Source organism: Plectropomus leopardus, chromosome 15 (assembly GCF_008729295.1).
Source record: "Plectropomus leopardus isolate mb chromosome 15, YSFRI_Pleo_2.0, whole genome shotgun sequence".
In the NCBI taxonomy this organism is placed as follows: Eukaryota; Metazoa; Chordata; class Actinopteri; order Perciformes; family Serranidae; genus Plectropomus; species Plectropomus leopardus.
This window is the reverse complement of record NC_056477.1, coordinates 25,231,082-25,257,664: the sequence shown is the minus strand read 5'-3', so window position 1 is coordinate 25,257,664 and position 26,583 is coordinate 25,231,082. Positions and strand designations below refer to the sequence as shown.

The 26,583-nt window shown below is 39.9% G+C and overlaps 1 protein-coding gene across 1 annotated transcript in view; it reads left to right on the top strand.

Annotated features, from left to right (window-relative positions):
- LOC121954765 (kinase non-catalytic C-lobe domain-containing protein 1) overlaps positions 1-26,202 on the top strand; it is a 54,826-nt gene extending 28,624 nt beyond the window's left edge. The window contains exons 12-31 of the mRNA XM_042502460.1: positions 1,130-1,207; positions 1,381-1,465; positions 2,359-2,551; positions 3,760-4,460; positions 5,250-5,388; positions 7,881-8,140; positions 9,351-9,706; positions 12,020-12,113; positions 12,217-12,314; positions 12,400-12,584; positions 15,574-15,684; positions 15,868-16,015; positions 16,919-17,074; positions 18,022-18,228; positions 18,368-18,450; positions 19,811-19,964; positions 21,765-21,887; positions 22,258-22,317; positions 22,794-22,951; positions 24,711-26,202. Coding sequence (XP_042358394.1) covers positions 1,130-1,207; positions 1,381-1,465; positions 2,359-2,551; positions 3,760-4,460; positions 5,250-5,388; positions 7,881-8,140; positions 9,351-9,706; positions 12,020-12,113; positions 12,217-12,314; positions 12,400-12,584; positions 15,574-15,684; positions 15,868-16,015; positions 16,919-17,074; positions 18,022-18,228; positions 18,368-18,450; positions 19,811-19,964; positions 21,765-21,887; positions 22,258-22,317; positions 22,794-22,951; positions 24,711-24,939 — 3,618 coding nt within the window. The 3' untranslated portion in view covers positions 24,940-26,202. The remainder of the gene's footprint in view (positions 1-1,129; positions 1,208-1,380; positions 1,466-2,358; positions 2,552-3,759; positions 4,461-5,249; positions 5,389-7,880; positions 8,141-9,350; positions 9,707-12,019; positions 12,114-12,216; positions 12,315-12,399; positions 12,585-15,573; positions 15,685-15,867; positions 16,016-16,918; positions 17,075-18,021; positions 18,229-18,367; positions 18,451-19,810; positions 19,965-21,764; positions 21,888-22,257; positions 22,318-22,793; positions 22,952-24,710) is intronic.
- Positions 26,203-26,583: the final 381 nt, after the last annotated feature.

The following is a 26,583-nucleotide window of genomic DNA, read 5'->3' as shown; positions in this document are numbered from 1 at the left end:
AGACTTCTGACATTCCGATTAGCCTCAGCTTTATTTAATATTTAGCAAATGTTTAGCTTAGCTAGAGCAAGCAGCTTTGTGAGGTTGTACTTGCTTTAGGCGTATTGCTAACTTCAACTTAACATGTCCACTATGGGCCTCATTCAAAAACTGTGTGTACACACAAATCTGTGCCTAAATTGTGCATGCAAATGTTTTACCCACAAATCCTGTTTCCACTCTTAGACTCCAAGTTAAACTGTTGATCCGCAAACAATTTGGTGAGATTTCTTTCAAAAACATGGGGAAAAAAGGCAATGAGCAACTTCGTAATAAATCATTTTCAGAAAGCTTGGGGAAATGTCTAGAGAAAAAAGATACTCTTCTTCTTTTTCTTCTTCCTCTTCCTCATCTTCTCTCCTTTTAAAAAAAAACTAATTATCATGTAGGTTTCTTTGCAATATTCTTGCTCATTTTTGACCCATTTCTTCTTTCATTTCTTATGCCTTCTTACCATGTTTTTGAATGAAATTCGGTTAATTGTGCATCACATTTATTAATCTTTTCTTATAATTAGGCATTAGTATATTACATTCTCAAACAAAACTGAATTCCCTCTCATTGCACTTTTCCTTGTATTTATATTCATTTATTTTCTAGTTTTACATTTGGTTTTATATTTTAAAACAACCTTTTTTTAATCCTTTTATAACTTCTCCCGGAAAGCACTTTGAAAAGAATTTCATTTTAGGAAAGGTTCTCATTAAAAATAAGCCCGATTTGATTTGAACATCTCAGTGGGCACGGCTTCACAGAGGAGCACCTTTCTCAATAGTCATATCCTCTTTGAAAGAAAATCACTTGTAATTTTAAATATAGAGAATCCAGTTTGTAAAAGTGCTTTGTCATTTTGTCAACAAAGGACTCTCCTACAAAATACCACAATTTGCTTTTGTTGTTATGCTGTCAGTCATTTTGTAGAAGTAGCTGTGAGTTCTTCAAATAGGCTACTTGATGTTTTTTTTTCAATCAACACTTAAGTTATTTCAGGGCACAATTAATCTGCCATTATTATTGGTGTCTGTGTGTGATTGTGTGTAAAGTGTCCTATACTGTTACCTCATTTGTTTTTTATGTGGATCTGTTCCAGAGCTGTCGTGACTACTTATCATGTCAAGGGACGAATGCAGAGACTGTGTGGATCAACCTCATCAGCAGAGTTCACCCGGTAAGACTTTCTTTGTTTTCGCCCACTAATGAATTCACACCCTTCTGCTTACTAATAGTCTTTTATTTAAGTATCAATGTCAGAGTCAGTTTTGTTTTTTTTTTGGATCGTCCTCTCACTGTGTCCTGTTTTGTCTCTCTCTGTTGTAATGAACCAATTCCGTTTTCTTTCAGCCAGCCTCAAAATCCAGTGATGTAGATGATTTAAATGCAACTGAAATTAAACAAAGCTCATGTGAAGAGTCTGCACAAAACAGCGGTAGGACATCTTCACTTAAGTATAAATGACCCTCATGCAATATAGCTGACCTTGAAATGTGCCGAATGACTGTGCTAAATTTGCCAAATGTCAGACAGACCCTAAAAATATCCTTTTTTTAACATTCATGACAGAATATTCCGTAAAGACCATAAACTGTATATAAAGATGGACAACATGACAATTCCTCCAAAGTGAAGCTTTTCAGTTTCGATTGCCCCCTGGTGTCTGTCTGTAGTATAGGTCATAGAGCCCGCCCCTCCATATTAGTGAATGGGATATGGGATAAACATAAAAACCCAAAGTACACAACAAATAAATTTTTCCCAAAGATGGTGTCTGTCACTGAAGAAAGTTCTCATCAGCCTGATGTTTGTTCAGGTGATTGTTTTTATGTTAAGTTCAGTTTTAATGAGTTATTCAGTTCTACAAAAAGGGGATTTTCTGCCATGATTGACAGCTGTGACAGCAAATCCAAGTGTTTGCTTTCAATGGAGCTGTTTGCGATTGGTCGGATGGGTGTTCTGGCTGGAACTCCCCCACCACAGATACTGCTACTGCGCAGCCTCGGCTCCGAATGACGTCACCAGCCCAAGATAGCAGCGGCCTTATCCCGGATATTTTAGCTACACTTAAGCACGGCGGGGGTGGGGACAGTGGAGGTGTGTCATCCATCTTCATATAAAGGCTATGGTGAAGACAGGAGCATGGCTTTTAATAATTTTAAAAGATTTTTATAGCAGCAGATCTTAGCAGAGTTAGGGGCACATTACTCGGTGTCTTTTTATCATATGTGTGCAGGTGTAATCCGCCCCTCTGTGTAATTTACAGATGTGCATTGCATGAGACAATATCACTGATATTGTAACTGGCATTGTTGTAACTGTGCGTAGGCTTTGTGCCCATGGCCATTGAGAGCCGACTGGCTCCTGTGCCTGGCCCTGTTCCCCACAGCTATCCAGTCAACCAGGAACTCCAACTCCCAGAGGCCTTCACTTCCACTGCCACACACTTCACCCCCATCGTCCTGACCAATGAAGGGGACTCAGAGGAGGAGAGCCAACAGTTTGGAGCTGCCATTGAAGGGTAGGGTGTTCCATACATTTTTTTCTGGTTTTAAAAGTTAAGTGTGTAAAAATGAGGGTGGTGTCGAATTGCAGATTGCAACCAGCTAAGACTTCTCCAGGCGAGAATTCCTTAAGTTTTCATTATTTAGAATTTTTTTTGATCCTGAGCCAAATGATTCACAGAGGTCTCTTCCTCTCCAGAACAAACAAACCAGACAATTAAACAGCTAAAACATCAAATAAAGCAGTTTCATGTTAAAATCAGTGAAACCTGTGGGACAGGCTGCAGGCCCACAACATGCTCACCCCTCTTCTCTCATAAGTTAATGTGTGCTCACCTTTTTCTGATCCAGACTTTCAGGAGGTTTTTACTGTCAGCTGAATTGTCTGTAGAAGTCTCCTACTTTCCAAAACAAACAGACCTGGTGATTTCTACTTAGCAAAAAATGAATAAAGCATTTTTAGCTTAAAAATCCATTTAAGGTATTTCCAATGCGCTTTGACACAATAGCATATTCTCAAGTGAAGTCACTTGTTCTCACTGGTAAGTTAGGATCCAGATATTCAGGAGGTTTTCATGTAAGCGGAATTATCCACTAAGGTCTCTTCCTCTTCAAAGCAACTGAATCCGATAATTTAAACTGCTAGAAACACTGAGTAGAGCACTTTCACATTATAAACCCTGGCGCATCTCATTGCACTGGCTGTATCTCTGGCCAGCTTTTGGCTTCTTGGTTTGTCCATTCCGGGCTACTGTAGAAACATGGCGGTGCATAATAGCCCCATAAACTAGGGACCTCCTCCTTATGTAGATGGACTCATTCTAGGATAAGAAGAACAAAATGATTCTTATTTTCAGGTGATTATACACTAAAGAAAACATATCCATTTCTTCCAATATACCCCCAAAATCTTACACACTGGCCCTTTAATATTTTCCTTTCAGAACAAAAAGTAGTCCAGCATAGTATCCTACGTAAAATTGCCAATTGTTGTTGTCTTTATGCTAAGCAAAGCAATTCGGCTCCTGGCTGTAACTTTATATTTACTATTAATCTTTAATATTTTACAATTGACAGATATGGAAGTGGTAGCAGTCTTCTACTCTAAACCCCAACACAGAACAGAACTTTGATTTCAAAGGAGGAATTGAAAGAAGAGAAAGCAGTAAATGTAATAACTATACATAAAAAGGAGGTACCTTACTCAGGATTGCTTATTTTGCAGGACTGTGGATGGATTCACAAGCTGTGAACACATTGAGGAAAGGGACCTTGATTTCACTTCTGAGTACCCATGTCCTACACCAACTGAACCCAGTCTACATACACAGGAGTTGCCTGCTCATCAAGCAGACGTAACTTCAACTACCAAAAACAAAATGCTGGTCAACTATACTTCTCCACTCCCTGATATTTCTTGTCTTCAAGTCTCTCTTCCTCCACCATTATCCACTAACCTCAGTGGTTGTGGTGTTTTCAACAATTACCTCTTCCGTCAGGATCCCACAACAGGACATCTTTCCTTAGTGCCTGTGCAGGTGAGGGCTCCTGAGGCACTCCTCGGGTTGGATATAAATCTCTCCTTAGTGCCACAGGCTTTACAGGGACTAATCACAGTTCCAGAGAGCACTGATGGTCCATTTATTGACTGTCTGAATGTGCCTGTGATGCCTGGTCCCCGGAGTTATGGCCCACCATCGTCCTGTTTAAATGGTAGCTCCGTCATCTCTGACAGCCTCCTGAAGCACAATGTGCCCACAGCTAACAATGGACAATCAAATCCAGGAGCACAAGGTGAGAAGCGGTCCCCTTCAGAGTCCGTCTCTCCAAAGGTACACCCTGCCCTACAGGAGGTGATTGACCTGCTCAGGGGAGAGTTTTCCCTCGATGGGTATTTGGACAATAGACACGAGGACATCGCCATGGGTAAGTATTTTGAATATTTAGACTGTATTATCATGTTGTTGCTTTATTCACTTTTTACATAAATGGTGAAAAACCTACTATATCTATATCTATATCTAAATCTAATAAATTAAACTAGACAGCTGCAGTATTACAGAGAATAAACACTCCTTTAATCCTTTACCTGCAGGTATTTTTATGCCACCGCTCCAGCGATAGCTGAGGTTTTATGTTTTCGGGTTGTCTGTCTGTCATATGGGTGCGTGTCTGTCTGTCCCATTCTTGTGAATGCGATATCTCAAGAACGTCTCAAGAGAATTTCTTCAAATTTGGCACAAACCTTCACTTTGACTCAGCGATGAACTGATAAGATTTAGGTGGTCATAGGTCGTAAGTCAAGGTCACTGTGAACTCATCTGTCTCATTCTTTTGAATGTGAAATCTCAAAAACAATGCATACACACTATTTTTTTGGCATTTTAGTCTTTATTAGACAGGACAAATCATTAGCGTGAAAGGGGGAGAGAGAGGGATCAATGTGCAGCAAAGGGCCTCGAACGAGAGTTGAACCCGAGGCTGCTGCGGCAACGATGCTGCCATTTACATGGGGCGATTGCTTTATCCACTCAGCCACCAGATGCTCCACATAGGTGAAAATTTTTAACTGCAACTTGACTGGTGCTTTAAGGAATACAACCACCATGCGTAAATTCTGATTTCATTTTAAAATACAACAACAAAACAATGACCCACTCCATCATCATCTTCAGACATATTCATTTAGAAAACTGTCTTTTTCTCTTCTCCGAGGGGAGTACATTTTCTCTATGAAGGACCTCCAGTACCACACATTTGCCGGTGTTGTGAGGGAGAGATTCAGTGATCTGTACTGGGAAGATGACTTGCTGGGTGTATTGCACTGCCTGGTTAACTACAGCTCATCCACACTGTGAGTAGGACTTCAAACGCTTGTGTCTCTTTAAACATCATTTTCTTTATTTGGACCACACAAAGGACATCTTGTCAGTGCAGCCAGTGGCACAGCTGGTTGTTTTGGTCCACCACTCTTTTCAGTAACTGTTTACTAAGTGAAGAGTGAGGGATGAAATGTCAAGCTGTGCCTCAAGCATTTTACATCCTGATCCAATGAAACATAATCCCAAACACTTAATAATAAGGGTACAGTTACTTCATACATTTATTCCCAAATCAGCCTTCCCTAAAGCTAAACATGATTTGTTGTTACAGAAATAGAAAGCTCCTTATAAGAGACTGGTGGTCAAATGAACACATCTACTTGTTGTTGGATCACTACAGCAATTGTTTTTGTAAATGTGGCATTTACAAGCTATACCAGAAAATAAGTTGTTTTTATGCCTCGGCGCCAGCAATAACTGTGGCCAGAGGCATTATGTTTTTGGGTTGCCCGTCCCATTCTCATGAACGCGATATCTCAAGAACACCGCCAGTGAATTGTTTCAAATTTGGCAAAAACGTCCACTTGGACTCAGCAATTAACTGAATAGGTTTTGGTGTTCATAGGCCAAAGGTCAAGGTCCCTGTGACCTCATCTGTCTCACTCTTGTGAGCACAATATCTCATGAATATCTTGGATTTTGGAGTTAAATGTCAAGGTCACTGTAACCTTGTGTCGGCCTTAGTCTCGTGATGGCAATATCTTAAGAAGCTTTGAGGAAATTTTCTCAAATGTGGCACAAATGTCCACTTGGACTCAAGAATGAACTGATTAGAATTTAGAGATCAAATGTCAAGATCACTGTGAGTTCACAAAACATATATTTTGGCCATAACTCAAGAATCTGTATGTTAATTAGGACAAAATTTCACATAAATGTCAGGATATAATGATGAAGTGAGGATACTTTATATCCAAAAGGCCAAAGGTCAGTAATTCAAAGGCCTTGCTCTTACTACCAAAATTAATCAACACTTCTAAATACCAATATACATTAGTTTTCAGTTAAAAAAAAGGTGGTTTGAGGTTTAATTACCCTTGCTGATTGAATACATTTAGGGGTTTAGCAATTTGAAGTTGCACCTTGGCCTTTGGAAAACAATGATGGACGTTTCTTCACTATATTGACATTTGGGCATTTTAATAAAACTGACCATTTATTTATCCACTGCTCAGATTTGTTAAATAATTCAAATAATAATTAAATGAAGATAAAATGTCAGTTCGCTCTGATTATCAGGCTACCTGCACCTGATAATGCCAGTGCAGTGCTTTCAAAACTGCCTCAGTGCACTGAATTTTCCAGTCATCAACATGTGAAAAGTTACACATGTATTTAGTTCATGGAATTCTTCATGCTGAAATATGTATTTTATCATCATGATCATCATCAGTTTTTAATCCTCAAGATAAATAAGTGTTTTTCAGGGAGTGGGCTGGCTAATGAATCCAATCTGCACAGTTAGCCTACATTATGACTTAAAGAGATTATCTTTGGTGCCAGAATAATTACCCTAAATTGAAAAAGAATATCTTGTTAACAAGAAAGCAGCCAGAACTGCCATCTAAAAAGTGAAATGAAAATGTTGCTGCTTGTGATGCAATTCTTTTATTTATTTTTGTGTGTCCAGGCCTTACTTAGCATGACCGTCACACTCATACAGCATACAAATGAGCCTTTGTACAATATGCACTTCGTACATTAACATATGCCTCCATCTTAAACAGTCCCTATGGTAACTGATATGTCTATTAGTGTTGGGTGCATGACTGGAAACACTGAACATACATGTAAAGCCTCCTCTGCATTGTCACTGATCAATGTTTCTTAAGTACATGAATGAATACATGAACGAAGGCAACAAAGTCCACACATTGCACGTCTCTCTTCATTTAAATGTATGCTGGAGACAAGTGGAGGGAAGAGCGTGTCAGTTGTCACACATATCTTTTTATCCAGCCGTTGCCATGCTCTTATGCTCAGGGCAATATGTGGAGAGAGCCTTTAATCTGCTGTGGAGGGTAGACATCACAGCTTTGCATAGAGATAGACACTCTTCCTCGGGCTGTGGGCTTGTTCACAGGGCTCAGCTGTGGTGGGGTATTTTTTTCCACTGTGGGATAGAGGGAGGACTGTAGGCTCTCTATTGACAGATGAGACGGTGTACAGTCTGGATGCAGACACTTTTTATTAATCGATTGGTGTGATTTGCTAGTGCTGATCTCCGAAAAGTGAGTGACAAGCTGCAAAATGAGACTTTTTTTTGTTTGATTCCTGTTTGTTGCCTTTGGGGTCTCTGCTGTGTCATATTAAATCAGTAAACACACCCCAGTAAAAGTTGTGTGCTGTATTCTGATTTTTTTATAACATTCTTCAATGCATCTGATTGTCATCGTTTTTGACATTTGGCCAGCTTTGAACTCACACTATGTGTGTTTGCTCTCACCTAATGCACCTCCTGCAGCCGTACTAATGAGCAGCTTCCATCAAAGGCTGTGAAAAGGGCAGCCTTTACCCCGCCCGTAACAGCCGCTGTGTGGGGAGAGAAAAGAGAAGTTTGCTTCGACGGTTGTCTTGACCTGAATGGAAACATTCACACATCCGGTCCTGCTGCTGTGGATTCTTGGGAAGGAACCGAGGCCCAGTCCTGTCGTGGAGAAAATGAGGCTGCACTTGAAGATTTTGAATTAAGATCAGAGGACAGTCAACGCTGCATCTATCAAGGTAGGAGAGAAACTTTGATACTCAATATTATTTTTGTTGTGTAAACAAAGATTCAATCTGTTTTGGTAACACTGTGTAAGTCTTGGTCATGGGAAAATAGATCTGTTAAGTTGAGTGCCGATAGCCAGTTCAGCTTTGAATCCAAATTTAGAAATTGTAAATTTTAAGGCTAATATTTCAGAACTAAAACACAAAGATGACTATTAAAACCCTTCACCCTCACAAAATTAGAGATAGCAAATGTTCTTTTAGGATTTTTACTCAAAAGTTATTTATTACATTCAGAACATTAATATAGCAGCAAACTACTTGCTATGTAAAGATAACTGAGAATGAAGTCTGGCTGCCTGTATAATGTAATCCGAGCTGTTGTTTGGTTTAGTTTTGTGTTTGGTTTTTTTATGGCTTTCCTTTTCATTTTATGGCATACCATATTTGCTGCCAAGACTATTTACATATATGTAATATCTGTTAAAATTTAACTCCCCACTCCTCTAAAAAACATGAAGTAGGCCTACCTAAAACTTGCACTTACAGACATGCAAACATACTAAGGTATAGCCCATAACTGCTCCTCTGAGTCTAATTAAAACTACACTGTATTTCACTAAGAAATGCTGTCCCCCTGAAGTCTTTGCATTTGTTAATTGGATTACATACTAATTTTAGATTTGAAAAGAACAACAAGCATTTAACCTCAACCTGTGTGCAATGTTTTGATATATTTCACTTGATTTGCCTGCTGACTGAAGTCATGAGAGAGGTGACTGGCTGTTGGATGCAGTTCTTAAGACTGAAACACATTCATACGAGTCCAAGGCATGCTAGCTAACTCTAAAGATCCTTGTCTCCTGTGGGACTCATTCCTGTCTGATGAATTTGACAAACACACCCATGCATCTGCTTTTGTTGTAATAAAATATATGCCAGACATGTGGTCTTGATTACAAACAGGCTCTTACAAGATACTTGAGATAAAGAAACAGCAATACTTAGAAGTTAGGCTGGAATTGCCTTTGAGCTCATGTGTTTAACAGTGGGTGTATTGTGCAGCCATGACGGAGTTAGCAACAAATACCCCCAGCACCACCCTTGGATCTCTGTTCGGGTTATTACTTCACAAATCCAGTTTGTTCTCCATGTGATTCAGTCCCTCTCTCTTTCTCTTCTCGTCTCCCTCTCTTTGCTCTGCCTCTGTTTACCGATCGAGGGGTGAGCACTGACAGTTCGGACGCGGGGGTCATGGAGGGAGGAGATCATTCGGCGGGGGGCAGCGATGAAAGCCCCTCTGAAGCTGAGTTTCTATCGGGAAGAGACGAAGGGCTAACGGGAGCCCCCGACGAACAGATGAGCCCAGACTGCTCGGTAGACATGGAGGACAGTGAGTCTCTGGTGTCGGAGCGGCTCCTCTCGCCCGGATCTAGAGCAGAAGGGCTGGGCCTCAGCTGCAGCCCAGCCTGGGCCTTGGCCTTCTTTGGAGAAGATTGGTTTAGTCCAGAGGTGATCCAGTACGCAGTGAATCTGGGGCAGCACACAGGATCACCGTGTGTGGATGTGAAAACACAGGTGAGTGCTCACTGCCAGTGATTCATATTTGACCTTAAGCCTGTGTCTGAACAAACAGCAGATAGCATGTTTTATTAATCAGATTCTATGGCATAAACATAGACAAATGTATATCATTAAGTATGTGTTTCCATATGTAATGTATGTTGCAGTGATGAGGAAGAAGAGTTGGGTAAATTAATGCAGAAGCTGATATTCTGTAATTTGGTAGATGCTTTTTCAAAAGAAAGAAAGAACAGGTTTTCAAAACAAAAAAAGGTATATTTGAGTGCTGTCAAATTCTTCATTTTTGAGATTAATTACAGAATTTCAATAGTTAATCGCAATGAATCACCTTTTTTAATGTACATGTTTTCATTTACATTATTTTGCATTATGAACAGTTAAGTCCATATTAACAAGGTGAATCAATTCGTACCAGATTGTCTTGATTAAGAATCAAATGACAGCAAAAAACTGCATGGGACTAGCATAAAGTGGGCATGTCTGTGAAGGGGAGACTCGGATACCCATATATATACAGACATCTTGAGGTCAGAGGTCAAGGAACTCCTCTTAAATGATTATGCTGTTTTCCATCACCAAAATTCTGCCTAAATTTGGAGTGTTATTTTCCCCCTTCCTGACAAGCTAGCACAACATGGTTGGTACCACTGGATTCCTTAGATTTTCTAGTTTGATGATAAAAGTTTCATCAGAGCTTTAAAACTCAGCCCGATACAGCCTCTTACAGACAAGAATGTTGGCTGGTGATTAACACGATTTTAAATAAATAGTAATAAAAAAAAACCCAATATGTGCGGACCTTAATAGCATCGCAATTAACATATTAATGCTGACAGCTTTAGTATATTTCAATCAAAATACTGCCTGATATAATTGCTATTGGTTTCATCACTTTTATGTGATGTTATAAACTTCAGATTGAAAAGTAAATGGTATAATTTATAGAAGCATTATTAATATTTAGTGGCATTTAGTTGCATCTAGTGGTGAAGATTGCAGATTGCAAAAAGCATAAACTTCTCCCAGTTAGAATTCCTTCAGTGTTCAATGTGAGGAGGTTTTAACCAGGAGCCAAATTATCTGCCGAGGTCTCTCCAAAGGAAGCTGACCAGATGATAGCAACTGGTAAAAACACAGAATAAAGCAGTTTAAACGTTACAAATCAGTGCTTCTCTGACACTGCTCACCGAACGCCTGCTGTCTGTGCTCACCTTTTTTCCATCCAGATGTTAAGAAGGTTTTTACCTGGAGCTGAATTAGTTGCAGAGGTCTCTTCTTTAAAACAAACTGACCCAGTGAGTTTCCTCTCCAAAACAAACAGACCCAACAATTTAAAACTGCTAAAAACACTGAATAAGGCAATATTAAAAAAAAAAACAACCCCAAAACATTAGTCTTGAATCAGTTCTTCTGACACTTGTCACAGAGGGGCTGTTACCTAAAGTGGCCGATGCAAAGCGTGACTTGCCCTGTCTAGAGCCAGTGTTTGGTTTGTCCGTTCTGAGCTACTGTAGAAACATGACAGCGCAACATACTGTAGATATCCATTGATGAGGGCCTGCTCCATGTGTAGATATAAATGGCTTATTCTGATGTAACAAAAAAAATCAGCGATTCTAATTTTCAGTGTATTATACGTACATTAAAGAAAACATACTTATTATATTTTATTCCATTTCTGCCAGTTACTTCCCCTAAATCCTACACACAGAATGTTTAAAGAACGTATTCAGTGTTTTCATTTCAATTCTGTCTGCATTGTATCCATCCAAGTGCTTACTGAATGCAGTTTCACCTCCTAGTTTTATTCAGCCCCCTCACGTGGTTGGGTTTCATGAATAAGTGCAGGAATTGTTTTCCTATCTGTAATGAAGTGGGACACGGTCAGGCTTTGGGGTAAATAGGACGAGAACGTGTTGGGGACTTTAAGATAATTGGCATATTATTCTCTCCAAACTGGATCTGAATATTAATATGTTGAACTTAGCCCCTTGGCAAGGGAAGTTATTATCATTTGGAAAAGAATATTAATGAACAGTCTTTGTGTTTGTACACTTTGATGGCACCACTGCTTCTTCAGAGCGTTTGTATAACAGCTAATAACACACCTTAAGAGGCATGCTGCTGCCCTTCTCACTCTTTTCACTTCAAAAGAGCTTTTGCGTTCGGTTGCCAGGGTGAAGAGAGGGGAAAAAAGAAAACCCTGCTCCATACGCAGTGGAAAGACCCGAAGGGTTCTTTCAGTGAGAGGCATGTGGTGTTATTTTTGGGCCTTTTGTGTGATTTTGCGTGATTTCCTTTGAACAGGAACTGCAGCAGCAGCTGATGATTGAAACAAGGAATCTAAAGAAAACGAGAAATTTCTACCAGAAACTGATTCAACAGGAGAGAAAAAACAAAGGTTGTGTACCCCTTTTGTAACACTTCTTATATACTGTATAGAAATAATATGTGTAGCTTCCAGTGTGATCTAAACAAACAAATATGGTGCATGTATCCCAAAGGTTCTGACAACAAATTGATGCTGTCCAAACTCAAGGCCCAGCTTGAAGAACTCAGATCCAAAGTGGTCTTCTTGGATTGTGTGAAGAGATACCTTGAGGTACTTCCCAACACTGCTGTTTCTCCTTCATCTTTCAACAACCTGGCTCCTTTATCCTTTGATATGATTCCTTGTATTTCTGCAGATTCTGAGTGTAGACCAGTGGGGTTTGGAGGTTTCATTGCTCCCGTCTTTTGCTGCCTGTGGACCTGGCTCTTTGGACTTCCAGTCGTCTGAAGACCCGTCTGTTCTCAGCTTTGGTACCAGCAAAGGGAGGAGCACTCTGCAAGCTGGATCTCCTCTGGGCCTCATGGCTTACCTCTACGCCAGGTATTATTGATGAGGGTTTAAATTTGAAATGTGGTAGCCTTGCTTTTCTCGAGTCAAGTCACGAGTCAGATGAAATGTTCAGCATGTTGTGCAGCCTTTGTGATTCCTTTTTGTGTTCAGTTATTTACCCTCCCTGCTGCTTTTGATCAGTCCAATAAGGTGAAATGCTATTGTTTCGAGAGCTCATTATTCCAAAATCCCAGAAGTCCAAAAAAATGTCCTATTGCAACTAGAGCCCATTTGTGTGACAGCCCGTTAACCTGAAACAAATGCCCATTGCTACAAAAATACACTCTTTCTGCCTCCTAATTTTTCATGCCCTCTTTTTCACAGTTGATTGGGAGCATCTGTATAAATATTGCTGTCGGAACTGAAATTCAGCTGCTCCAGACATAAAACCTCTTACAAATATTTACATATGTGCGTACATCAAGAAATTCTTTCCAATAAACCATGTACTTCAGCTTGGGAAAGTGTATTTTTGGAGACATGGGCATTTGTTTTGGGGATAACGGGCTTTTGGAAATGGAATCTTTCAGTCCAATTGGCCTTTTTTTGGCTTTGGGTTGTCGTAACAATGGGCCGCCAGAAAAATGGGCCAACTTCAGGAAAAGGATTTCACAAGGACAGTAGTTAGACAATTACAAAATTACAACAAGACATATTTTTCCTAAATCAAGGACTTTAATTACAGCTAGTTTCAAAGCAATGTGTTGCTGGTATCTGTAATGTCTTTATTTGCCTCTTCATCAGCAACAGCTGTTGCTGGAGGCATTGATGATTTCAGGTCATCTGTCTGTATGCCTAGAGTAGAATACTTTGTTGTGCACAAATGTATCTGGAAATTTCAGTGCATCTTCTCTCAGTGGTAGAAGGTAAAAAACACATAGACAAAAGTTAAATAACAACAGCAAATATTTACAAAATAACAATAATAAATAGACAATAAATGCATTTAGTCTCGATAGTTGCACTCAATCTGTCAGTCTGTCCCATTCTCTCACACGTGATATCCCAAGAATATCTTGTGGGGATTTCTTCAAGTTTGGCACAAATATTCACTTGCGGTCAATGATAAACTTCTTAGACTTTGGTGGTCATATGTCAAAGGTTAAGGTCACTGTGACCTTGTCTCTCTCATTCTTGTGAATGCAATCTCATCTCGTGGGATCTTTTTTTCAAACTTGACACCAATGTCCACTTGCGCTCAATAATGACTGATTAGAACTTGTTGGTCACTGGTCAAGGTAAAGTTCACCATGACCTTGTGCCCATCTCATTCTTGTGAATGCAATATCTTAAAAGCACCTTTAGAGATTTTCCTCAAATTTTGCACAATTGCCACTTGGATTCAACAATGAACTGATAAGAATATAGTCAAATGTCACTGTGGCCTCACAAAACACGTTTTTTTTTTTTGCCATGACTCCAGAATTAATACGCTAATTATAACATTTCACACAAGTGTCTAAGAGGATAAAATGATGAAGAGATGATATTATATATCTCAAAAGTAAAAGGGCAACTTCACTGTGATATCATAATATTCCATTATTCAAGGTCATAACAAAGCCAGAAACTGAATTGGTGACACTGAACTTGGGTGCGCATCTTAAAACTGTGCTGATTGTATAGATCTTCTATGTTGTGGGGTGTAAGATGTGTGTGAGGCATCAGTGACTTCACATGGATGTAAACTGTAAGTGCAACTTGACTGGTTTGAGGATGCATACAACATATGCCAGCAGTGTGGCTCCCACTGAATCCCACTGACTTTGGTCTTTAAAAATGAGCTGGAAATTTATATTCCTTATTTTTAAAAGGGCACAGTGGTTTATTAGTTTTTTAATAAGAAAAAAAATCACCACCCGTGTTCTCTAATATATCAATCTGTACAATAATAATGCCTGAAATTGCCATGCCTAATTCGAATCTGATCTGTAAACAAAGATACAAGCACAGCTGCTCTGAAGTCTGACATTTCAGCATCTGTTTTGAGTTGCCATGGGAAACTGTGTCAACAACCAGAGAAACAAGGACACAATACATAGTGTTTTTAGTCAATTCAGCCCACTGCCTACAGCTGAAGCACTTACTTTTTTTTTTTTCTTTTTACTTTTAAAGGCATTGATGAGGGTTGTCTTCAGTTTACTTCCAAAACAGTGGTTTATTTAACAGCTTAGTATATAGATAAGCTTTTCAGTCAAATTAGCGATCCGTTTACAGTAAGAAATAAACAATGGCAAGGGTGCAATTTCCTTTAGGGACCTCTCCCCCTCACTTTTAAAAATCTTACCTTTGTTCTCCTTATTTTTACAGTTTTACAGTGACTCATTCGCTAAAAGAATGAGAGAGCATAACTTTCAGATCTCTGTCAAGGAAATTATTGGTGATTGGGTTAGAGCATGATTATAATAATGCAATTTATGTTGCTTTTTAACCAACATAACCAACATGCTTTTTTTAAAATGTTTTTTTAACCAATTTAATCACTATTTCTGATTTTCTAGATGATATGAAATTTATATAAATAAAGAGGATTAAATCAAATTGTGTATATATTTTGTTTCTTGCTAAAGAAACTCTGACTTTGTTGATCTTTATCAACAATACTTTATACATCCACGATGAATACCCATTTGTCTGGCAGCTCACATGACACCCACTACAACTAACAGTGTTGTGATGAAGGGGGGAAGATGGCTTTGGTATAGTACAACTCCCACTGAAAGGGGCCATTTAAAGTAGTTCATGGCAACTAGTGAGAACACCCCCGGGAAATCTCTTTTTCAAAATGTTCTGGGCACAAGTAAAAGGGAGGAGACCCTGGGCCAGACAAGCTGGATCTCCCACATGGTGCTTAAAGGGTCCCCCGAACGACCGGAGAGACCTGAAGGATTATGCCAGGAATATTTAGGTTGACCAACATAAGGAATGAGGGAAAAAAAGAAATTTTTCTGCTAATTTCTTTCCCATGTTTTCATCGCAGAAATGCTGCTGTGGAGGGCTACATCCAGCAGTTCCTGTATACCTATCGTTTCTTCTGCACTCCTGAGCAGTTCCTGCAGTTCATAATGGATAAATTCATCAGTGCTGCAAGGTACTGTATACCCACTAGCTCATATTTACGCACAGTGGAGAAACAGCATACAGTATGGTACAGTATGTCAGCAAACCAATGAGAATCCACAGTCAGGCCTCACCTGTAAACAAAACATTAAAGCAAACAGTATAAAACATCTTGCACAGATTGTGTGATGATTCTGTTTGTTTTCCACGCCAGACAAGGTCCAGACATGTCAGGAGACACTGAAAAGATCTTCCATCGCAGTTTGGACCTGCTCCAGTTGTGGATAACAGACTGTAAACGGGTGGACTTCACACCTAAATCCAGCCTTCTGGATACGTTGGAAAACTTCCTTAATACTGAGGTAACCACATAAACACACTCTTTCCTCTGCACTTAATGTAGATGACTAAAGGCTGTGCTGTGATACACAGTATTTTCTGACTAAAATGTGAAATCCTGAAGGTGGCTATTTCTACCCATGCTACCTTCACAGTCCACTGTCTGGTAATTATAATCTTTCTGTTAAAGGATGCATCGTAAAAGATAAAATGATGACATGATTATAGAATATATAATATTGGACAAAGCCACTGTGGCGTCATCCATTGGTCCACTGACTCCTGTTCTGAGGTCTCAAGTTTGGCAATTTAACTGTCGCCATGTTGGATTTTTGGAGCCGGAAGTGACCATATGTGGACACAAGTGTGGAGCCAACCTAGATGCTAGGTTGGTTAGCACGGTGCATTAACAGCTACGGTTAACTGTAATAATGCTAATGCTTTTTTCTAGGAAAAAACAGGCATAAAGCATTTAAAACAAAATGTACTTAACATAAAAACTGAACCTCCAACTCCATAGAGGGTCTTTTAGTTTAACCAAATGCAGAACAAGACTTTTTAGGCCCAAAACACATCAAGCAGAGGCAAAGTGCGGCTTGACACAATAATTACATTTTTCTGCGGTTGGAAAGCATGTTCATGTGTTAGATTGGAAGAAATTCTTTGTAACACAGGTCAGCGTGTCACAGAAGTCACGGGACTGATTGGCTGAGTGTATACTTTGACTGCAATTTTCCGCTAAAAGTTGTACTATCTCAAACTTTAAGTTTGACTGCACTTCGCCACACAATCAAATGTACTCAGTTTGGATAACAGTAACTGTAGTTTTTACATTTCTGCATTGACTTTGATAACATTGTTGATGCTTGGACATGATGAATCAATGTCTATATTCTACAGCTGCCTATTTTCTTTTCTCCCCACAGGTCATCCCTATAGACGGCAAAGGGGAGGGCCTTCTTGCTGCTCTCCACAACCCTCCATGTATGACTGTGAGCCAAGGAAGAGGAAGCCTAACCAGCTTTGAGGAGGATGATGATTCTGTGTGTTTGCATTCATCTATGGAGGATCTTGGTAGAAAAGTCAGTATAATATGTTGAAAAGTTTCTAAATACCTTCTTCTGTCGTTAACCACTGTCATCAATTTATTAAGGTTTTATATGGTGATGAACTACAGTTGAAGACAAATTAATTTTGCCATTCAATGCTATTCAGTACCTGCAGGTTCAGCCCTTGCTGATAAGTCAAAGATTTTCTGGACAGTGATATATCTCAAGAACACCATGAGGGAATTCCTTTTTGGCACAAAGGTTTGAGTGGACTCAGACACAAAGACACAGTGATCTTGCACAAAGCTATATTTCAAGAACTCCCTGAGGCATTTTTTTTTCAAATTTGACACAAACATTCACTTAGACTCAATAATGACATGATTAGAGTTTTGATGGTTAAAGGTCAAGGTCACTGTGGCCTTACATCCATATTATTTTCACGAATGCAACATCTAAAGATGGTCTTAAAAGATTTCCTCAAATTTGGCTTACATGTCCACTTGGAATCAAGAATGAACTGATTAGAATCTGGTAGTCAGAAATCAAAGGTCACAGTCACAGTTACCTCATAAAATATGTAACTGGCCATAACTTTAGATTCTTGGGTGGCCACCTTGAAATTGTGCTGACTGAACTGATCTTTTGTGCTGCTGGGTGGGCGATGTGTTCGAAGCATCCATGTTTTCACAGACATGGATGTAAACTGTAAGTGGAACTTGACTGGCTTATGGAGGTTTACAAGTGTATGGCAGTGTATTTATTTTAGAGAAGTTCAGTTGCATTTTGACTTCCTGCTGACAAGTAAACTGTCTTTAAAATATAAATCTCATTTTTTTTTAATTCTCCCGTCTCGCTGCTTTAAATCAAAAGCACCCTGCATGCCATACAAAATAACGCTCCTCTCTCTTTTACTGTTTCATCAGCGTGTTATTCAGAGCATGTGTCCTCTCTTGTCAAACATTTTTTAAACTATTCAGTGGAAATTCTCCAGAGCAGTGGAGCCCTCTGCATCCCTGCCTAAAGACAAGACCTATTCCATCGCCGCAGCGCTGCCTGTGCCTTGCTATGGCTCCCTGGTGGACGACCTCTCCAACGTTTGCCTGCACAGCGAGGAGCGACTGCCCTTCAGCCAGAATGAATACAGCGCACAGCACATAGGCCAACAGCTCACGCTCCTGCAGCAGGTACATACATAGGTCTACTCCACCAGCAAGTCGCTGTTGTCTCTTTTTAACACTAGAGGGAGACATGCCTCAAACAATATATAGTAAGGCTGATGATTACAGCCGATCTGATACTGAAGTTGGATCTTTTGTAACACAGGAAATGTTTCAAAGATGCCATCCAGTTCATTTCCTCAACTCCCGAATACAAGGAGTCAGGGACAAAGCATCGACCCAAAACAAGTGAGTGTAGCATCTCTGTCTCTACATACTGTTTACTTTCTGACAGGTGACAAAATTAAAGGAAAAACAAAGTGTATTAATGAGGTATTCAGTGCTCCATGGCATGGATTTTTTAAGTTTCATGACTGGAGGGATGAACACCATTCCACCAAAAAAATGTTAACTCTTTTTTTTTTTTTTTTTCCATTGTAAATCATTGTGGCCTTGTCTTTTTCCTGTAATTTGCCACCTGTCTGTAAGAACATAGTATATGTTTTCTAGTATGTTTTTTTCTACTCTTCAGCACAGTATATTATGTCCTGTTGTCTTGGTAACGTGTCTGAATATATGCGTACTGGAACAGCAAACTGTCATTATGGATATGCAGCACACATACATTTATATACATTAAATGTACGGCAGTGGTCGGCAAATAGTGGCCAGTGGTCCAAACCTGCCCCTTGACAGAACTTTTAGACCCCCTTATGAAAGTTATGAAATTACATTTTCCATTTTAATTGAAAACAATGTAAATACATGGCTCATGTTGGTTAATTAACATTAATTTTTTGCTGCTCCACATGAAGCAAGATCAATGCAAACTGAGGCTGCTGTGCTTCATTCTGCTGCCAGGAGCTGATATAAATTCTAACAAACTTACCAGATGAATAAATTATATTAATATCCATTAACACAAGCACCACTAGAATTCAAACAGTTTTAATTTAGTGTCTTTGACCATAAAAGATTTTTAGATTAGTTTACTTTGTTTTCTTTAAGATATTGTTGTATTGTTGTATCATTGCAACAGCAAGATCCATTAATGAGTGTGTGAACGACACTAGTCTCATAGTGTTACATAGAACATACATTTGTGAGTCTTTTCTAAATGTTTATGGTACAACTATCATGCTGATACTTTTTTGGAGGGGAGGAAATCACATCTGCCCTTTGATTGAGCTCCCAGTTGTATTCTTAAAGGGACAGTTCACCCCAAAACATACATATTTTCCCTTTTACCTATAGTGCTAGAAAAGTCTGCCTTCTCTCAAATATAATGGAACTAGATGGCATTTGGCTCGTGGTGCTCAAAGTAGTTGCTCAACAGTTACTCAAGATAATCCACAAACCTTTTTGTGAGCAGTTTCCTGTAGGAACTATTTTCTTTCTCCCAAACTACACGTCAACCAGATCACTGTCCAGAATGAAGAGAAAAACAGCATAAATCCCATTTGAGAATCTTCAACCAGCAATTTTAACTCGATAAATAACTGAAACAATGAATCAGTTAACAAACCCTCTAGTACATAATTGTATGGTTATTATTGTTTCACTGATAATTTCTGGTATTGATTCCCTGCATCTCTGCCCCCCCCACCAGAAACGTGTCTCAGCACATCCCGCCAGCAGAGGGCAGCAGTCTACCTGTAAATGAGGAGACGCCATCTGACAGCTACCTTCAGCAGCTGCTCACATATGCTGACAGTGTTGCTAACTGGATCTCTGCTGAAATAGTCATCTGTGACTCCCTCAAGGTGAGAGGCATCGGACACAGACTCTCACGTCAGTCACATATAGCCTACGTGCTTCCTGTTGCTTCTGTAGTCTCATGAGTGAATGGTTTATTGACAGGAGCAAAAACACATGGGTCAAAAATAGTTTCATAAGCCGTTATTGTCAACAACAAAAAAAGAGAATCTCAATGAAAATAGATTACATTTGTTTAGGACATCTGTGTATCTGAGCAAATATCTCTCATGCTGACGAGGCAGCTCAAACACGCAAACACACACTACAGCTATTTACAGAGTACTTTAACTATCTCCTGTGACATTTCAACTGCGTTCATCTCTTATGGTGCGTGTCCACAGGATCTGTCTCTGTCACACTTCCTATTCATTGTCCCTGTAGGCAGTCTTAAAATGCATTCTGGTAGTTTAGCATTGGGTTTCAATAGACAGGGCATCCACTCCTTATTTGCATAAAATGTAATCTAAGCTATTTACGTAAAGCAGGGGTGTATTGCATGACCCGCCGCCTCTGGAAACTCTTGGAAAACTTTTAAACTAACCACTGCCTATGTAAAATGAAGACAAATTCAGCAACTATGTCTTATTTCTTGCCTCCTTTTTTTCCAGAAAAACACTGTTTTTGTAATATTTTCGAAAGTTTCCTAATGAGACACCATGTCAGATGGTATTAAATCTTGTAGTGGACATACTCATCAATTGTCCAATGCTGGGAAGGGGCCAAATCCATCAACATACCTGCTAAAATTGAGCTGTGAACAAGGGGGGGATTTTCTGGGGTATCTGTTGGAATGGCCTGCTTGCAACATCCCTGCCCTCATATAACCCTACACCAAAAATGAATACAATATACACGAAACATATCACAGAAACTGTGAAACACCCTTTTGAGTCATATCAGTATGATATCAGGAGATTAGCAGGAGAAATTACCAATTGGGAGCAGGGCTGGAGAAAGGGTTAAAAAAAAGGGAGACTCCCGCGTAAATCGGGAGTGTGGGCAGGCATGCATCACGTAAAAAAAAAACCACCTTTGTGGACACGTACTTTGAATCATGCTTTTTTTAAGCTGACAGTTGACACAGTTTAAACTTGAAATTAAAATTCTGAATGCTTCCATCAATTAAGCTTCAACTGATTTTAGCTGCTTTCAGGTCTTCTCTTCAAAAGCTGCTGAAATCAGTTTTCAGTGCTTCAGCTTAAAGGTCCAGCGTGTAGTATTTAGTGGCATTTAGGGGTGATGTTGCAAAACTGAAACTTCTCCTGAGATCTGTGGTGGCCAGTGCAAAAAAAACCCTGCAAAAACATGAATGGCCCTATCTAGACCCATAGTTTGGTTTGTCCTTTCTGGGCTACTGTAGAAACAACATGGTGGACTCCATGAAAGCAGTCTTGCTCTGTATTTATTGTTAGGTTACAAAAACCCAGTTTTAGGATATTATGAATCCTTAGGTTACAAAAACCCAGCTTTAGGTGATTATAAATAGGTCTGAGTATTATATTCAGTGTCTGCCAATAGATGAAGCTGCAAATAAAACTTAATATCTCAGGTGTAATTAACATTTATCGATGGTTAGCAGCTACAGTTTTCAGCATAACAGAGCACACTTTTATTGAACAGCATACTGTATACTGTAATGCACTGATGAATCTATGCAGTATTTTTCTTGCTCGTTTCCAGTGGACATGCTTCGTTATACAGCCTCCTGCAGCCTCCACCACTGTAAAGACCTACTGAGTTTTTCTTTTTTTTTTGCATTTTGCCTTCTTTTGCATTTTTCCCCTCAACTCTCTCCTCCCTTGCAGACCCAAGTTGCTCTGCTGACCAAGTGTCTGTGGATAGGAAAACACTGCTACGAATCCAGGAACTTTGCCACAGCCATGCAGGTCCTCGGAGGCCTGGAGAACGTGATTGTCAGGCAATTACCCGTAAGGCTGCATCTCACAAATTCCTCCTCAGACAAACTGAGCTTCTGTAATAAGTCAGATGCCCTCGAGCTAAATGTTTTCTCCGGCTGTGATAGAATTGGGTGGTGTTTAATTAGTTTCGCAAATGAGGAATTTGCATTAATTCATTCAAATATGATGTTGAAAGTGTGCGCAGTGAGGAGGCCCCTGAATAGTAGTAAATTTAAAATAGAAAAAGAAGCAACACACAATTAAAAGACACCAGTGTTGAGAATATATAAGAAATTTCCATATTTCCATGGGTTATATTCATTGACTCTGGTCTTGAAGGGTATAATTAGTCTTCCTTTTTGGAGCTAATAAATAAAACGTCCTCCTCTCTTGCCAACAGGCTTGGAAACATCTGTCTTCCAAGGTGTGTGAGATCCTGGAGGAGCTACGAGCCGTGCAGGTGTGTCTGTGTGAGTGTGTGTGTGTGTGTGTGTTTGAGCAAGCGCACGCGTATGTTGTTTGTAACTGAAGGCTAGGCTGGTCACATATTGTGAAACTGGGCTGCAGGGCAAACAAATCAATAGAAAAACAGCTTCCAGCAACTCGCCTGTTTGCTGAGAGCTTACAGCTGGCTCTGCTTCTGAAAGTTACCCTCTGAAGAAACTGATGCATCAAACAACAAGCACCACTCTTTCGCCAACTTTCATTCTTAGCTAGAATAAAGAGAATCATGTATACTCTCCTAGCTTTGAAATGTTAAGAGGTTTTATTTATTGGAAGTCCTCTCAGAGTCTAAATCATATTAAACTGCTATATTGGACATGGTTGTTACTGCGTGAAGGACCTGAGACTTTGGCTTAATTGGAAATTGTCTAAATTTTCTATTTCAGTACGAACTAATTTATATACTATGCGGATAAATTGCTGTCTCCTCAGGTGTTTCTGAAGAGTGACGACCTCTGTCTGATGGGGGGGGAGCACACGAGGAGGAAGCCCACACTGCCTTCGGCGCACATCCTCGCCATGCACATCCAGCAGCGGGAGATCGGAGCCTTCACGCTCACTACTGGGGCTTACAAGTGGACCAAGCTCAGGTAAGGAGGATCTGAGTCATTTTTAGTTAAATAAGCTGCTGTTGACATTAACCCCTTAAAACCTCAAGTTGGCCTGATGTTTTTCGAAAAAATTAAAAGCAGGCAATGAGCAACTTAAAAAAAATGACCAAAAAAAATTGCAAGAAATCAGTAAAAAGTTACACGAAAATAACTCGATATTAGCCAAACAAAAAGTAAAAGAAAAGTACAAGAACCAAAACAGGAAATGACCTAAAAAAGTGCTGAAATAAAAAAAAATGTGATGATTGTAACGACTATAAATATATATTTTGTGTGTTTTCCCTTTATTATTTGAAAAGTTTCCAATGATTCTGTCAGTTAATTTTCTGTCATCTTTCAAATTTTTTTGCAATTTACAAGACCTTTCATGCTAAATTATTTATTACCTTTTTTTACATGTTTTGTGAACTGAAGCTGTAATATAACTCCATTCAAAGCCAGACTCCATTGAGAAAAACAGTGATTTAACATAATTGAATACAGAAGCTACTGGTCTTCCACTGCCTAAATTTTGTTTCTGTTATTTTGTTACTGTGGTGTTAAAAAGGGTAAGTCCAGGTTCACAAAACTCACACAGTAACATAAAACAACTGATTGAAACAGCAGTGCACCAGCAGCTCCTGTGGTCAGCAAGCTAAAATGACAGTTTTTGTCAATAGAGTCTGGTGGCTTTGATGAAGATGGGCAACTGAAGCCATTCACGTCTCATCCCAACCATGGATTTATTAAAAAGATGAATATACGGCACGGAGGCGAAGCCCCGTTCATTCCTATAAGAGCTGCTCAGTAGCGCATGAAGCAAAAAACACCCAAATTATTTCCAGGGTATGAATCCGCATTACCGGCCCCATGAGACTTACACTAGAGACTTACGGCAGCCAAGCACGGCTGAGTGTGCCCGAGCGGGTAACTTCTGCCAGCAGAGCGACTAAGCTCTGTCATCAAACTAGATGGCCCTAAATCTTGGTAGTGGATTACTTGTTTGATGGGGGTTTTGACGTTCACAAAAAATCTAATTCCTTATGTAAGTCAACAAGAATAAAAAACATGAAATGCCTGGTCTCCTCCCTTCCTCTAGCATTGCAACTGTAGTTTACCTGCACGAAATCTTCACTCTTTTAATTTTGTTCAAGGTGTGAGATTGATACAATCAGAGAGATGATCCTGATGCCTCTCGGCCATCTTGCAGTGACGCATTATATTAACAGTTAGTGTCATTAACTGAAAATTAGCTCTCTCCCCACATCCCAAGTATCCATCTATGACAAAGTCGGCCAACTCGCTATGAGGACGCTTTTTCCCCGTGTCCTTCTCCTTCTCTTCAATATGGCTGACCAGATGCCGAGGTCACAACAAGTGGCGGTTGGATGGTAATGGCACAGCTGTCTGATTTGGGTTGTTGGTACGGGTGCCAGTGTTGCACCAGATGGCGCCCGTGGGATGGGGTTTGATTGGAAAAGAGGTTCTAGGCCAGATGCTGAGAGGCGACTGGCTGTAGCCAGATGCTGGGGTCAAGAGATCTAGCAGAGAGAGAGGCAGAGACACAGCTGGTTACTGTGGGCCTACAGTTTTAGCTGCCTTCTTCAAATCAGGTCACAGACGAAGCTGAGGATGCTGCCAGGAAAGAAACTTGGGTAGAATATGCATCTAGATGAAAATACTTTTCATGTTTTCACTTACCTTTTTGTTTTTTTTAATTACATGTTGCCTCGTCCTCTCACATCGTCCTTCGCCGAAGGAGCATAGCAAAGGTCGTGAGTCAGGTCCAGGCCTTCCAAGAGGCCGTATACTCCTACAGCCCAGACCGGGATCTGCAGGCCTACCTTCAGCGCCGCATCATCCGGCTCTCCACCTCTGACATCCACCTCTTGGCCGCAGACAACGATGCCAACTTCCAGCAGTCAAGTGAGAGACAAACACGGAGGATCCAGGACACGATGAGGAGGGTTAAGGCCACTTTCCAATGAACCCTGCACCAGTCACATGTCACAGCCCAGAGCGAGACACCGCCATCGGGTCAGCACCTCATGTCCAAGCCCAGACTGAGGCTTAATGCCTAAACCACAATCCTCAGATGTCTCCGTTGTCCTGGCAACAGAGCCTTGTGGATTGGAAAACTTTTTCCGCAGTCATATGCTCACTATCAGTCACATGCCCCTTAACTTAAGTCAAGTAATATCAGTCTAAACTCCCAGGCAAATCTTTTTGAGGACTCACACCCTGAAGATTACACAAGTAGTTTTCCTAACAAATCTTTTTGGTTTTGATATAATCCTTCTTCTTTCACAATGGTAAGTATCAGGCAGTGTTTATAATTTGTAGTGATTCTTTTTCAGCTCATATATGGACTTTTTTTTGGTCATTTTTTTGTGAATTGACCCTGTGGTTTAGCTGTTAAGGCCTCATACATGGACTGAAGATTGCAGCAATGTAGACTGCATGTCCAACATCAAGGTTGGATCAAGAACTTGGCAAATTGAGCAACTGCACCGGGCCCAGAGACCCCAAGGGACCCCCAAAAGCAACAGGTGGACTGTGTAACAATGTGGTAAGGAGGTCTACTGTAACTTTCTTTGGGGATATTTACCACCCAAGCGCAATATTAACTGACACGATAAGGGTGTTTAGGTGGAATTTTTCTTTTCTTTTTTCTTTTCATGTCCTTCCGCCTGTCAGAAAACCTCCAGTCTGGCACAGATTGAAATATGACAACAGCTGTTACATGGATTTCAATAAAATTTAGTAAAATCTTTCTCAATGTAATGAATTTAATCAGTATCTGACTGAGAATTATACCTTTTGTATCAGAATTGGCTTTTTAATGTGAATAGTCAACGATTTGTTTTGTTTTCCATATAAAGTTTTTAAGTTTAACGTATCTGTCGCAGCAAAACCGAACCAGTTCCAAATCACTGACAAGACTTTTTTGGGATTGTACTTCACTGTCATTTATGTTTGCTGTCATGTTGCTTGTCATGTTGATTTTTCCGTAAATCTAGATTTGCATTTTAAAAAATTGTCCTAAACCAGAAATTCAAATTAACTGATAAAATTGATTTATCGCCCAGCCCTAACGTTAAGCAGTCCTGAATGGCGCACTGGGTCACTGAGTGAAATCCTGGCCATCATAGAGGGGTCAAGGCAGTAAAATCATTTGATAATTTGGATAACGGTGCATGCTTTCAAGCTGTCTTCTGGATGACATTTATAGGACCAGATCCACAAACAATGGAATGCAGCAGCTAATAGCAACGTGATTTTTGTAGAATTAGCACCAGCAATCTGCCCTGTTTTAGCACTCTATTCACAAAAGACTTTGCACTAATTATATGCCAGCGCTAACATGCCCACAAAGGTTAGCAGCTGAGCGCAGTTTGCCCTTCTTTATCGTTTAATTGACTAAGTGGATCTATTCCCAGTGTTTCGGGCTTTTCTCCATATTTCAGAACACAGATTGGTTCAGAATGAAAATGAAAACTGCAGTTGCTTCATTAAGAGGATCGGCCAGGATTTGGTGGTAATTAATTTTCCACATTCTGCTCGATATCCACACAGTTGTTCCATCGGAACTGTTTCATTTCAAAAATCCGATATAAGCTCAGAACTCACTT